Source organism: Mercenaria mercenaria, chromosome 18 (genome assembly GCF_021730395.1).
Source record: "Mercenaria mercenaria strain notata chromosome 18, MADL_Memer_1, whole genome shotgun sequence".
In the NCBI taxonomy this organism is placed as follows: Eukaryota; Metazoa; Mollusca; class Bivalvia; order Venerida; family Veneridae; genus Mercenaria; species Mercenaria mercenaria.
Genome location: NC_069378.1, coordinates 12,481,396 through 12,496,158, shown reverse-complemented (window position 1 = coordinate 12,496,158; position 14,763 = coordinate 12,481,396). Strand labels below are relative to the sequence as shown.

At 35.8% G+C, this 14,763-nt stretch overlaps 2 protein-coding genes across 4 annotated transcripts in view; one reads left to right on the top strand and one right to left on the bottom strand.

Moving 5' to 3' along the window:
• The window catches only part of LOC123537780 (ras-related protein Rab-5C-like), a 329,876-nt gene that overhangs the window by 165,366 nt on the left and 149,747 nt on the right, over positions 1 to 14,763 (top strand). The gene's annotated exons all lie outside the window — the stretch shown is intronic.
• LOC123539144 (uncharacterized) overlaps positions 5,047 to 14,763 on the bottom strand; it is a 28,476-nt gene continuing 18,759 nt past the window's right edge. For 2 of the 3 annotated variants that reach the window (XR_008368413.1, XM_053530422.1), the window contains exons 2-3: positions 8,816 to 8,992; positions 5,047 to 6,000 (exon numbers count right to left, since the gene is read on the bottom strand). Coding sequence is in view for 2 of the 3 variants with exons in the window: in XM_053530422.1 (XP_053386397.1) it covers positions 5,966 to 6,000; positions 8,816 to 8,992 (212 nt within the window). In the remaining variant the exon portion in view is untranslated. The remainder of the gene's footprint in view (positions 6,001 to 8,815; positions 8,993 to 14,763) is intronic. The other variant, XM_053530423.1, reaches the window with a different exon arrangement.

The following is a 14,763-nucleotide window of genomic DNA, read 5'->3' as shown; positions in this document are numbered from 1 at the left end:
TCCTCACAATCCCTGATACCATCACTTCAAAACAGAGAGGAACAACTATCATCTTTAACATGCGCACATGCTGGCAGACCAGTCGCTCCAAAAAACGCCACAATCTAGCTGGACATATAGACACCGATTGTCCTCTGAAGGCAACTATAGCATGTCACCATCAATAGTACAGGCATCTGTCGGGGCGCTTTTGCCACCTGTTAGCCAAAAAGCAACTCTGCCAATCTTTTGAAGCACACATCTTCTCCCAAGTTGCACTTTGAAGTCTCTTCCTTTCTTCATAATAAAATTCATTCACTGTACTTCGATGTTCCTTTCTAGTGTCATAATTCAATCCAGTCCCTCTGCACTTAGATCCCCTTTTTAGTCTTCATACTGAATTCCAGTTTCACTGCATAAATAATGCACTATCATTACAAAGTGGTGTAATCTATTTAAGTTTGATGGTCTTCTTTTTGCTGCCTTAACTTTTTTTTTTGTTCCTTTCTTCACTAACACACTGCAAATGAACACAGTCACTTTTTTCACAAGACATACTTTATACTTTTCCAAGGAAAATCCAGGACTGCATCAATTTTTTTTTATTTTTTATTATGGCTTGCCTTCAAACTTAGACACCAATTTCCTGCTTTTTTTCCACCTTGCAACTCAACAGACAGAAAATGGACTGTATAAGAACGTAAAAAAAGCATGCCAACAAGAAATATAAATTACTCTTGCATTTCAGCAAATATCTAAGAAAGAGAAAACATAATTACCGTTTAAAATTTTTTTTTTTGAAATATGCGAGAGTGGTAACATCCTAAAAAAACTGTACCAAGCGTGGTTCCCTGATTGAATAATTATTCCACTTCACATAATAGACTCTAGCATAAAAATATTATGAATGTCTCGAAAATTCAAGTTTTTTCGACCTTTTTTTTATCATATACATTCATTTGCTTACAAATAAGTGTACTTTTACCATGAAATTCATATAGTGTGAATACAAGAAAGTGTCAATTGGATAATAAGACAAGATTCACACTAAACATATTTCCATATTAATTGAATTTTATATACATCTTTACTCTATTTCGGTGGCCATGCTCAAAATTATAATTTAATTCAAATATATGCTAATATTAAAATATGTACAATCATAACTGGGTAACCAATCATGATGGGATGGGTAGGGGACAGGATGAAATAAGAATTGATGAATGGAAAGAAATGGTATAACACAGACAAGATTGCCCATCCCAACAAAAGTAGTCCAACTTCAATGAATACCATTTTTATGTTTAATTAATTCACTTCAAACACTGCAAAAAGAACTCAGTACTTTTTTTCAGACATTCTTCATACTTTTCCAAAAGGAAAATCCAGGACTGCATCTTCGGCTTGACTTCAACTTGGACACCATTTTCCTGCTTCCCTTTGCAGCTCAAACTGAATGAAAATGGCTGAATAAGAACTGTAAATAAGCATGGCAAACAAGAAATATAAATAACACATGTAATTCACAAATATGTAAAAAGAAAGAGAAAAACATAATTACCTATAAAAAATTATTTTTTAAAAACACCAGAGTGTAAACTACCGAAAAAAACCTGGTACAAGCGTGGTCCAATTTAATAATTTATTCCACTTCACATAATGGACTCTAACCATAATAATATTACGAATGTCATCGTGAAAAATTCAAGTTTTTTCGACCTTTTTATCAAATACATGCATTTGCTTTATAAAGACTGTACTTTAACCATGAACATCATATGTGTGGAATATAGAAGTGTCAATTGGAAGAATAATACATGATTTCACCACCAACATATTCATATAAAATTGATTTATAACACAACTTATCTCTGAATTAATCGTAGACATGCTCTAAAATTATATTTTAATTCAAAGAATAGCTATCTTTATTATATTACAATCCATTCTGGGTAACCAATCAGGGATAGGATGGGCAGGGTCAGGATGAAATAAGAATATGATGAATGGGAAGAACAAGGAATACACAGGACAGAGATTCCCACCCCCACAAAAAGTAATCAAATCCAAAGATTACCCTTTATAAGTTATTTTTTTCACTTAAACTACTGCAAATAACACAGCCTTTTTTTCAAAGACATTCTTCATACTTTTTTCCAAGGAAATACCAGGACTTCATCTTCGGCTTGACTTCAACCTAGACACCATTTTCCAGCTTCACCTTGCAGCTCAAACTGGAATGGAAAATGGACTGGTATAAGTACTGTAAATAAGAATGGCAACAAGAAATATAAATAACTCTTGTAATTCAGCAAATATGTAAGAAAGAGAAAAACATAATACCTCTTAATTTTTATTTTTAAAAATATCGCGAGAGTGTAACTTCCGAAAAAAAACAGAACAAGCGAGTTTCCAGATTTAATAATTATTCCACTTCACATAATACACTATCCATAATAATATTATGAATGTCTCGAAAAATTCAAGTTTTCAACCTTTTTTTATCATATACATACATTTGCTTATAAAGAAGTGTACTTTTACCATGAACTTCATATAGTCTGAATATAGAAAGTGTCAATTGCATGAATAAGACATGATTTCACACCAACATATTTCATATTAAATTGATTTATACACATATTTTCTCTGTTTATTTCATGGCCATGCTCTAAATTTATATTTTAATTCAAATATATGCTATATTTATTATATGTACAATCATATCTGGATAACCAATCAGGGATGGGATGGGTAGGGTTCGGATGAAATGAGATAGGAGGAATGGGAAGAAATGGTATACACAGGACAGAAATTCCCACCCCCACAAAAAGTATCAATTCCAATGATTAACATTTTTTATGTGATTTTTTTCACTTTAAACACTGCAAATGAACATAGTCACTTTTTTCACAGACATTCTTCTTACTTTTCCAAGGAAAATCCAGGACTGCATCTTTGGCTTGCCTTCAAACTTGACACCATTTTCCAGCTTCACCTTCCAGCTCAAACTGAATGAAAATGGATGGGTATAAGTATTGTAAATAAGCATGGCAACAAGAAATATAAATTACTCTTGTAATTCAGCAAATATGTAAGAAAGAGAAAGACATAATTACCTTTAAAAAATTTTTTTCAAAATACCGCGAGAGTGTAACTTCCGAAAAACTGTACAAGCGTGGTTTCAGATTTAATAATTATTCCACTTCACATAATACACTATCCATAATAATATTATGAATGTCTCGAAAAATTCAAGTTTTCGACCTTTTTTATCATATACATACATTTGCTTATAAAGAAGTGTACTTTTACCACTTCATATAGTCTGAATATAGAAAGTGTCAATTGCATGAATAAGACATGATTTCACACCAACATATTTCATATTAAATTGATTTATACACATCTTTTCTCTGTTTATTTTGTGGCCATGCTCTACATTTATATTTTAATTCAAATATATGCTATATTATATATTATATGTACAATCATATCTGGGTAACCAATCAGGGATGGGATGGACAGGGGGGTCAGGATGAAATAAGATAGGATGAATGGGAAGAAATGGTATACACAGGACATATTCCCACCCCCACAAAAAGTATCAATTCCAATGATTAACATTTTTATGTTATTTTTTCACTTTTAACACTACAAATGGATATAGTCACTTTTATGGGTCACATTAACATTAAGATATCCTCTCTTCACTCTGAGAAAATCCAGTCTGTCCACTGCACTTAAATAAAATCCAAGTTGATTGCACTTTAGATGTTTCTTCTTTGCTCCATAATAAAATTGAATTAATTGCACTTTTATGTTCCTTCCTCATGTTCTTTCTTTTCTTCCTGAGAAAATCCAGTCAATTAGAATTGGATGTTGTTTCTTCCTGTCCTGAAATCCTTCCTTGCTTTATGTTAAATCCAGTTAATTGCACTTTGATATTCCTCTACTGCTTCATAATAAAGTCAAATCAATCACTGACTGTACATATGAACGGGACATAAAGTCAGTTGTCACTGGCAGTCTGTTGATATGGAAGAAATGCAAATCCTCACAATCCCCGATTCCATCTCTCAAAACAGAGAGGAACAACCATCATCTTAACATTGCCGGCACAATGCTGCAGACCAGTCGCTCCAAAAAACGCCACAATCTAGCGGACATATAGACACCGGATTGTCCTCGAAGGCAACGTTAGCATGTCTCAATCAATAGTAAAGGAATCTGTCAGGGCTTTGCACCTGTAGCAAAAAGCAACTCTGCCAATCTTTTAAAGCAACATCTTCTCCCAAGTAGTCTCCAGTCCATTGCACTTTGATGTCTCTTCCTTTCTTCATAATAAAATTCCATTCACTGTACTTTGATGTTCCTTTCTTGTGTCATAATTCAATCCAGGCCTCTGCACTTTAAAATTCATTTCTTGATTCATAATAAATTCCTGTCCACTGCACTTTGATGCCCCTTTCTTGCTTCATAATAAATTCCAGTTCATTGCATAATAATGCTCTTTCATACAAAGTGATATAATCTATTTAAGTTTGATGGTCTTCTTTTGCTGTCTTAAACTTTTTTTGTTCTTTCTTCACTTTAAACACTGCAAATGAACACAGTCACATTTTTCACAGACATTCTTCATACTTTTCCAAGGAAAATCCAGGACTGCATCTTTGGCTTGCCTTCAAACTTGACACCATTTTCCTGCTTCACCTTGCAGCTCGAACTGAATGAAAATGATGGTATAAGTACTGTAAATAAGCATGGCAACAAGAAATATAAATTACTCTTGTAATTCAGCAAAAATGTAAGAAAGAGAAAAACATAATTACCTTTAAAAAATTCTTTTCAAAATATCGCGAGAGTGTAACTTCCGAAAAAACTGTACAAGCGTGGTTTCAGATTTAATAATTATTCCTCTTCACATAATAGACTCTATCCATAATAATAATATTATGAATGTCTCAAAAATTTCAAGTTTTCAACCTTTTTTATCATATACATACATCTGCTTATAAAGAAGTGTACTTTTACCACTTCATATAGTCTGAATATAGAAAGTGTCAATTGCATGAATAAGACATGATTTCACACCAACATATTTCATATTAAATTGATTTATACACCTTTTCTCTGTTTATTTTGTGGCCATGCTCTACATTTATATTTTAATTCAAATATATGCTATATTATATATTATATGTACAATCATATCTGGGTAACCAATCAGGGATGGGATGGGCAGGGTCAGGATGAAATAAGATAGGATGAATGGGAAGAAATGGTATACACAGGACAGAGATTCCCACCCCCACAAAAAGTATCAATTCCAATGATTAACATTTTTATGTTATTTTTTCACTTTTAACACTACAAATGAATATAGTCACTTTTATGGGTCACATTAATATCAAGATATCCTCTCTTCACTCTGAGAAAATCCAGTCTGTCCACTGCACTTAAATAAAATCCAAGTCGATTGCACTTTGATGTTTCTTCCTTTCTCCATAATAAAACTGAATCAATTGCACTTTTATGTTCCTTCCTCATGTTCTTTCTATCCTTCCCAAGAAAATCCAGTCAATTAGAATTTGATGTTGTTTATTCCTGTCCTGAAACAGTTTAATTCATAACACTTTGATAATCCTTCCTTGCTTTATGTTAAACCCAGTTGATTGCACTTTGATATTCCTCTACTGCAAAGAGCAACTCTGCCAATCTTTTGAAGCAACATCTTCTCCCCAGTAGTCTCCAGTCCATTGCACTTTGATGTCCCTTCCTTGCATTTCATAGTAAAATTCCATTTACTGCACTTTGATGTTCCTTTTCTCGATTCATAATTAAATCCAGTCCACTGCATTTTAATATTCCTTTCTTCCTTCTTAAAAAAAATCTCGTCCACTGCACTCTGATGTCCCTTTTTTTGCTTCATAATAAAATCTTGTCCACTGTTGTTTGATGTCCCTTTCCTGCTTCGTAACAGAATTCAGTTAACTGCATTATGATGCTCTTTCTTGCAGCCTGCAATGGTCACAATAAATTATTACATTAAATACTACAAACAAGAACATGCACAAACTTTTTTTAGTTGTTTTTTTTGTATTTTTTTTTTTTTAGTTTTTTTTTTAGTTTTTTTTTTTTTTTTTTTTTTTGTATTTTTTGTATTTTTTGTAAAAACAACAATCACACTACACACACTACCATACAAAACAAGCACACATGACTTTTCACACATTCTTCTTTTCACTCCTGGAAAAAAACCAGTACCGTGCATAGAAGATAGTTACCATAAATACTAATTCTGCAGGGTCCTGGAAATTGCTGGGTCCTGGGACAATCCAGTACTGCATGCAATGTTTGCCATTATTAACAAAGCCTCCTTGGCTAATTTAGTATTGTCTTTTAAGTATTTATAGTACACATAGTGTTTCTGGTAACATATAACACAAGCTTTCAAAACAACATACACATACAACAACAACAATCACACCACACACACTACCATACAAAACAAGCACACATGACTTTTTACACGTTCTTCTTTTCACATTCCTGGAAAAAAAACCAGTACCGAGCATAGAAGATAGTTACCAAAATACTAATTTTGCAGGTCCTGGAAATTGCTGGGTCCTGGAACAATCCAGTACTGCATGCAATGTTTGCCATTATTAACAAAGCCTCCTTGGCTAATTTAGTATTGTCTTTTAAGTATTTATAGTACACATAGTGTTACTGGTAACATATAACACAAGCTTTCAAACTCCACATACACAAACAACATACACATACAACAACAACAATCACACAACTTAACTAAGAAATGGTTTCAAAGAACTGGCAAGAAATCTGACTGTTTGGTATACATTTAACACCTTGAATAAATGTAGTTTGGGCATGATTTACAGATAGATATGATAATGTTTGATGATAATGATGATGAGTAATGATAAATGATAAGGATAATGATGATAAGAATGATGATAAAACAGACGAGGAGGAGGAGGAGAAGGAATGGAGAGGAGTGATAAGCAGTGATGCCAATTCTGTTTCCTTGGAAAATCCACATACACCGGTGGGTTTGCCCAACTCCCCTCCTAAGACCCTGACAACTATCAGGTTTAGTTTTTTAAACTGCTGACAAATGGCATGGGGCGGAGGAGGGGAGGGGGGATTGGGACTAACCAACAAGTGTCTGCAGAAAAATCAAGTACTGATGACTAAACAGATGATGATGAATAGAGAAGATGATGATGACTAGATGATGATGACGATGAACAGATGATGGCTAGATGATGATGATGATGATGATGATGAATAGAGAAAATGATGATGAATAGAGATGATGGGATGATAGACTAGATGATGATGATGATAGACGATGATGATGATGAATAAAGATAATGATGATGATAAGTAGATGATGATGAATGGATGAGGATGAATGGATGATGATAAATGGATGATGATGATGAAGATTGGATGATGATTGGATATATGAGGATGATTGATGGACATGAATGATAAGCAGTGATGCCAGTTTCCTTGGAAAATCCACATTCACCAGTGGGTTTGCCCAACTCCCCTCCTAAGACCCTGACAACTATCGGCAAACTTTTAGTCTTTTAAAATAAACTGAGAAATGGTTGTGATTATAAAACATGCTATATTCAAATTTATTATTATCAGTAGTAGTATTTGGTTATCAGAGATGAGCTGTCATCTTCAGTCGTGTTCTGCAAGAGCTGAGCAGGCTAAGGTGTTGGTCTATAGGCATGTTTCTTTGTCATGGCCACAGATTCACTTCCCGTCAATCTAATTTCTCTTTTAAGAGAAAACAGACAGCCCCCAACGGCAAGGAAACAGCAGCCATGACCAGAAAAATGCAAACATACCATCACATAAGCCTACTCGACCAACGCAGAACATGATGGAAAATAAGAGTACATCTTTGATCATGTTCTAAATCTTGATGCTGACAAATGACATGGGGCAGAGGAGGGGAGGGGGGATTGGGACTAACCAACAAGTGTCTGTAGAAAAATCAAGTACTGATGACTAAACAGATGATGATAGATAGATAGAGAAGATGATGATGAATAGAGATGATGGTGATGAATAGATGATGATGACGATGAACAGATGATGACTAGATGATGATGATGATGATGAATGGATGATGATAATGATGAACAGATGATGATGCTGGATAGATGATGATGATAATGAGTAGATGATGATAAATGGATGATGATGATGAAGATTGGATGATGATGATGATGAATGGATGATGATGATGAATAGATGATAATGATGAATGGATGAGGATAATGATGAATGGATGATTATAATGATGAATGGATGATGACGAACAGATGATGATAATGTATGATGATGAAGTAGCTTAATGTTAAAATATACTAAACACCCTTATTTCTGTCATGTTCTCCTCAACCACAAAAAGGGAGGAGGTGTGAGGCCATTGGCTAATCATAGGACTTAACCCCCCTGCCCCAAATAATCTGCATAGGCACATGAGGTCGACGGGGCCTAGTTGACCTGCGTGGGACAAAAACCTGTACATCTAACTCTGGCCTACCCTCAGGATTAACCTCTAATCCCTGAACCACCCCTCCCAGAGACTCCCTGCCTCTGGTGTTCCCTTGGAATACCTGGGATACCTGTGGCACAAAAGGAGCGGGCACCTCTACCTCTGGGACAAAAAGAGGTGGGAGAGGCACCTCTACCTCAGGTACAAAAGGGAAAGGATCCACCTGGGGTACAGGACCCACCTCATGCTCCACAGGATGGCCACCCTGAGGAGCCCCTTCCCCAATACCTTCGATGTCAGCGGCGGGCGTATCCTCTGGGATTACCGCAACATCTACAACAGGGTGGACAGGGTCCTGGCTAGCGAAGGGAGTCACCTCAGTAGACAGCTCCTCCGTCACAGCCAAAGCAACGACCTCATCACTACCGGGAGGTAGTGCCCTCATAGCCTCGGTCACCTCAGTACCTGAAAGTAGAAAAAATACGTAATAAGAAAAAAGCAGCCTTGATTTTGTACACAATGCTCTAGTCATAAATTTAATCCTGAAACTTATAAAACTGTTGTAACAAGACTTTCAAATCCATCATCTCTTAAATATCACATAATGATGAGCCTTCAGAGCACAAATTTTTAATACCAGTACCCCATTAACCAAAATAAGGAAATCATTGTGATAATTATCAGCAAAAGCAGCAAACTCTTCAGCAACAAAAAACAACAACATCACCTTAAACAATATACATGTAAACAATGCCACATTTTTACTATCTTGGCACATTGTACATACTAAACAGGTAATACCTGGTTATTGATATGGAATACAATGCCATTAAAATCACTAGCAGCAACCACAACCAATTCCACATTTTAATCTTCCTAAGAATATTCTCACTTTCAAATTGATAGCACCTTGTAAATTATCAGAAATTTTGTTTAAGTATCATCATCAGCATCACCTCCAAAAGTTAGCAGCAGTAACTGTATCATCATTAGCAGCAGCAGCAGCATTAAAATTTCTAAGAATAATCTTTATATTAAATTGACAATCATAATGCGTAGTAAATTATTTAGCATTGTGACTTTGTTTCCATCATGAATATCTTGATCATCATTTTCACCTTTTCAGACCAGTGACAATAACAGATGAATAATTAAGAATTCGAAGCAGCAGTCATCATTACTACATTACTATCATCAATATCAGCAGCAGCAGCAACAGCGATAACACAAGTGTAAACAGTTCCCAAATTCTGCATCATCATCATCTACAGTAGCAGTAGTAGTCACAACAAGAGCTGTCACAGGAGACAGCATGCTAGACTATTTCGATGCTTGACAGTGAAACTGGAGCCCATCACTCCAGTGTGGAGCAAATGAGTGAGTCCTCGGTCATAAGTGTGACACATCTTCTCAATATGGTTAACATTTGTGTCAAACTATTTTCAAATCCGTTGATAAATGGCACAGTTATGGACCAGACAAGAAACATCTTTGACTTCTAAGTGTGACCTTGACCTTGGAATTAGGGGTCTGGGTCTTGCACATGACACCTCATCTCAATATAGGGAACATTTATGCTAAATAATTTCAAAATCCTTTCATTAATGGCAGTGTTAAGGACTGGACAAGAAAATGACCATGTTAACCTTTGACTTGTAAGTGTGAACTTGACCTTGGAGCTAGGGGTCTGGGTCTTGCTCATGACACGTCGTCTTATTATGGTGAACATTTATACCAAGTAATTTCAAAATCCCTTCATCTATAGCAGAGTAATAGACCGGACAAGAAACAGAGCAGCAATCACAACAACAATCACACTAATTCCACATTATCGATTTTCAAGCAACAGTTTCAATGTCGAACTGATATTGCAATACAAAGTTACAGTTATCATCATCATCAGCAGCAGCAATGGCAGTCATGAAAACAAGCATAAAACCCACATTGTGAACCTTCAATCAGGATTATCTAGATCAGATTCATTTGCCATACAATGTTATAGTCATCATCATCCAACACCAGTCACAACAGCAAGCATAACAAGAGCTGTCCATAAGACAGCCAATGCTCGACTATTCATATTATTGTCCCAGAAGCAGGAAAATGGTACCCTATATATGTTAAAATATTTATAGAGTTTCAATCCAGTATCTGCATTAGTTTTGGAGATAGTAACTTGCATGCAAAATTTTAACCAGATGTTTTATGTTGAAAAGGGGACGTAATTTGACCAAAATTCATGTCAGTGTTATGGGACATGATGCAATCAACTAGTTTTATAATCCCAAAGACACATGTGAAGTTTCAATTTAATATCTGCATTTGTTCTGCCTTTGACCTCCAAGTGTGACCTCGACCTTTGAGATAGGAACCTGTGGTTTGCACATGACACTCCGTCTCACTGAGGTTAACATTCATGCCAAATATAAACAAGAGCTCGTCGACACGAAATGCCCCCCTTGATGCATTCAGTAATTGCACAAGGAACAGAAATTATATGCTCACTGTAAACAAAAGTTCTACCATTCTGGTTTAATCTGACCTTGACCTTTAACCTATTAACCTAACAAGAGATTACAGAGTGATCTTGGCGCCATCCACTGAGCCATTTTTGAATGTTCCAAATTTCAAGACCAGCTCAAGGTCAAAATCAATGTCAAATTTCATTTCGGTACAAAACAATGTGTATGTGGTTCAAATTGAAAGCTGTGGCTTGAGAAATGTGAAAGCAGTCACTAGATCAATTTCAAGGTCAAAGATTCATTTCGGTAGAAGGCTGTAGCTTGAGAAATAGGTAACAGTGAAAAATCAATGTCAAATTTCAATTCAGAACACAAAAATATGCAAGCAGTCCAAATTTGAAGCGCTGTAGCTTCAGAAATGTGAAATAGGTCACTATGTCAATCTCAAGATCAAAGTTCATTCCTGTACACAAAACTATGCATGTAGTTCAAATTTAAAGGCTGTAGCTTGAGAAATGTGAAAGTAGGTCACTCAGTCAAAATCAAGGTCAAATTTTATTTCGGAACACAAAACTATGCATGTGGTCCAAATTTGAAGCCTGTACCTTCAAAAATGTGAAAGTAGGTCACTAGGTCAATAACAAGGTCAAAGTTTTTTTCGGTACACAAACTTATGCTTGTGGTCCAAATTTGAAGGCTGTAGCTACATAAATGTGAAAGTAGGTCACTAGGTCAAGATCAAGGTCAACTCATGTCAAGGTTCATCTTGCCACTCAAAACTATACATGTGGTCCAAATTTGAATGATGCAATTTATGGACATGAGGGTTCTAAGTTTTTCCCTATAGAAGTCTATATGAACCATATGACCCCTGGGGCGGGACCATATTTGACCCTAGAGGGATAATTTGAACAAACTTGGTAGAGAACCACTAAATGATGCTACATTACAAAATATCAAAGCCATAGTATTTGTGGTTTGGACAAGAAGATTTTCAAACTTTTTTCCAAAATAAGTCTATGTAAACCATGTGACCCCCAGGGCAGAGCCATATTTGACCCTAGGGGAATAACTTGAACAGTCTTAGTAGAGGACCACTAGATGATGTCATATACAAAATATCAAAGCCCTAGGCCCTGTGGTTTTGGACAAGAGGTTTTTTCAAAGTTTTTTCCTATATAAGTCTATATAAACCATGTGACCCCCGGGCAGGGGCCATATTTGACCCCAGGGAAATAATCTGAAAAATCTTGGTAGAGGACCGCTAGATTTTGCTACATACCAAATATCAAAGCCCTAGGCCCTATGGTTTTGGACAAGAAGATCAGAAACAGTTTTAACTGTTCCTGGCCAATGTAACCTTGACCTCTGACCTAATGACCTCAAAATCAACAAGGGTCATCTGCTGGTCATGACCAACCTAACTTTCAATTTTCCTGATACTAGGCCCAAGTGTTCTAGAGTTATTGCCTGGAAACCATTTTACTGTTCCTGGTCACTGTGACCTTGACCTTTGACATACTGACCTCAAAATCAATAGGGGTCATCTGCTGGTGATGACCAACCTCCCTATCAACTTTCGTGACACTAGGCCTAAGTGTTCTTGAGTTATCATCCGGAAACCGTTTTACTGTGCAGGGTCACTGTGACCTTGACCTTTAACATACTGACCTCAAAATCAATAAGGGTCATCTTCTGGTCATTACCAACCTCCCTATTAACTTTCATGATCCTAAGCTCAAGTGTTCTTGAGTTATCATCCGGAAACCGTTTTACTATTCAGGGTCACTGTGACCTTGACCTTTGACATACAGACCTCAAAATCAATAGGGGTCATCTGCTGGTGATGACCAACCTCCCTATCAACTTTCATGATCTTAGGCCCAAGCGTTCTTGAGTTATCATCCGGAAACGGATTGGTCTACATTCCGACCGACAGACCGACCGACCGACATCTGCAAAACAATATACCCCTCCTTCTTCGAAGAGGGGCATAACTAGATTGCTCCATGCATGTCAAAGTTATGGTCCGAACAAAAAAATCTGGACAGACGCACGCATGCACTGACACACGCACGCACGTACACCGAACAGCCATTTGAACAACTATGTCTTCGCTTCTGCAAGTGGGCTCAACAATAAATTATCTTTCGGAAGTGTGAGGTTTTTCAATAGGAAGTGTCTAGGGGTACCTCTAGAATCTGATTCTAGAGGTACGGATCCGTACCTCTAGACAAGCCTATAAGGGGTTTTCTAGGGGTACGAACCTCCGATTTTCTTCAGATTAAGGGTCATTTACATTTCAAATTTTGTTGAAAATGAAAAAACAAACAAGACTTCATCAGAATTCACCTTAAACTTGGACCTAAATGGTTTACAGAAAAGACCGTTCACCCGATTTGTTACATGTAAATAACCGAGGAGCACCAAATAAATCATGAGGATTCGAACAGGCAGAAAAAAATATCAAAATTCAACAAAATAATGTTAAATATGTTGGTGAAAAACTATTTTTAATGATAATTAACCCTTAGGGTATTTATGTTTTCCACACATTGGGACTAGCCGTTACGAGATACAAATTAAGGGACGTTTTCACAAACAGTTTTCTTTACTTAATGTTGGTTAACTGATTATTAAACAATCAGTTCCGTGCCGATTATCATTATACCTTGTTAAATAACAAAATAAACAGGTGCATATTATTATGCTTAATTTAATATTTTTTCTGCTGAATTACAAATAGAATTCATTTAAGGGTTTATCTGTTATCAACAGTTTATTTTACAACAAAGTAATCGGCACGGAACACTGTATTCATTTGGAGTTCCTCGGTTATTTAGTTTTTGAAAGAGAAGGTAAACAATCGGGTGAACGCTGATATCTGTAAACCATTTAGATCAAAGTTTTAAGTGCACACTGGTTAAGTCTTACATTTTATTTCATTTTTAACAAATTTTAGAATATATATAACCCTAAATCTCTAGAAAAAGGAGGTCCGTACCCCTAGAAAACCCCTAAGAGGATTGCCTAGAGGTACAGATCCGTACCCCTATCTAGACACTTCCTTTTCAATAATGTAGACCACACCACACAGATACCCATAAACTTTTCTGTCTGTACTATGTTTAGATTTTAATACAAAATGAAGTATTTTTTACATTAAAAAGTAGAGTACACTTTGAAATAAGAACAAACACCAGTGTAGATTATTATTAGTCTGCACATCCATGCAGTCTGATCAAGATCTGCAATGTTTGCCATTCAGTCAGTATCTTTTAGGTAAGCACTCCTTTTAACAGTTAATGGTGTATTACAACCTGAAAGATGGGCAAGTTCATTACAGAAATTTAGCAGGGTAAGGGTAAAACGTTTGTGCAGAAACCCTATATAGGCAATTAGTCCATTACTTGACAAATATAATTTTTTGCAAAAAGTTGATCAGAGCTCTTACCTACATCATTTCTGCACCAAGACTTTCAGTGGCAGTATCTAAATAACTTTTTAGTAATCTTTTCTTAAGTCTCTGATGAATGTCAATTAACAGATTATAAATAATCACTGTTCAATGTACACAGAAATATCAATTCAGTGACTATAAATTTTTATTTAAAAAATGTTTTACTTCTCCTGAGGTTTGAAAACTGGAGTTAAAGGCACTGACTTCCAGACTGTGGATAAAAAATATCTTTCTTTCACATTGAAGTTTGGTCATATTATGAAAATTAGAATACCAGAATGAAATTTTGTTTCCAAGCTGTTTTTAAAATGCCA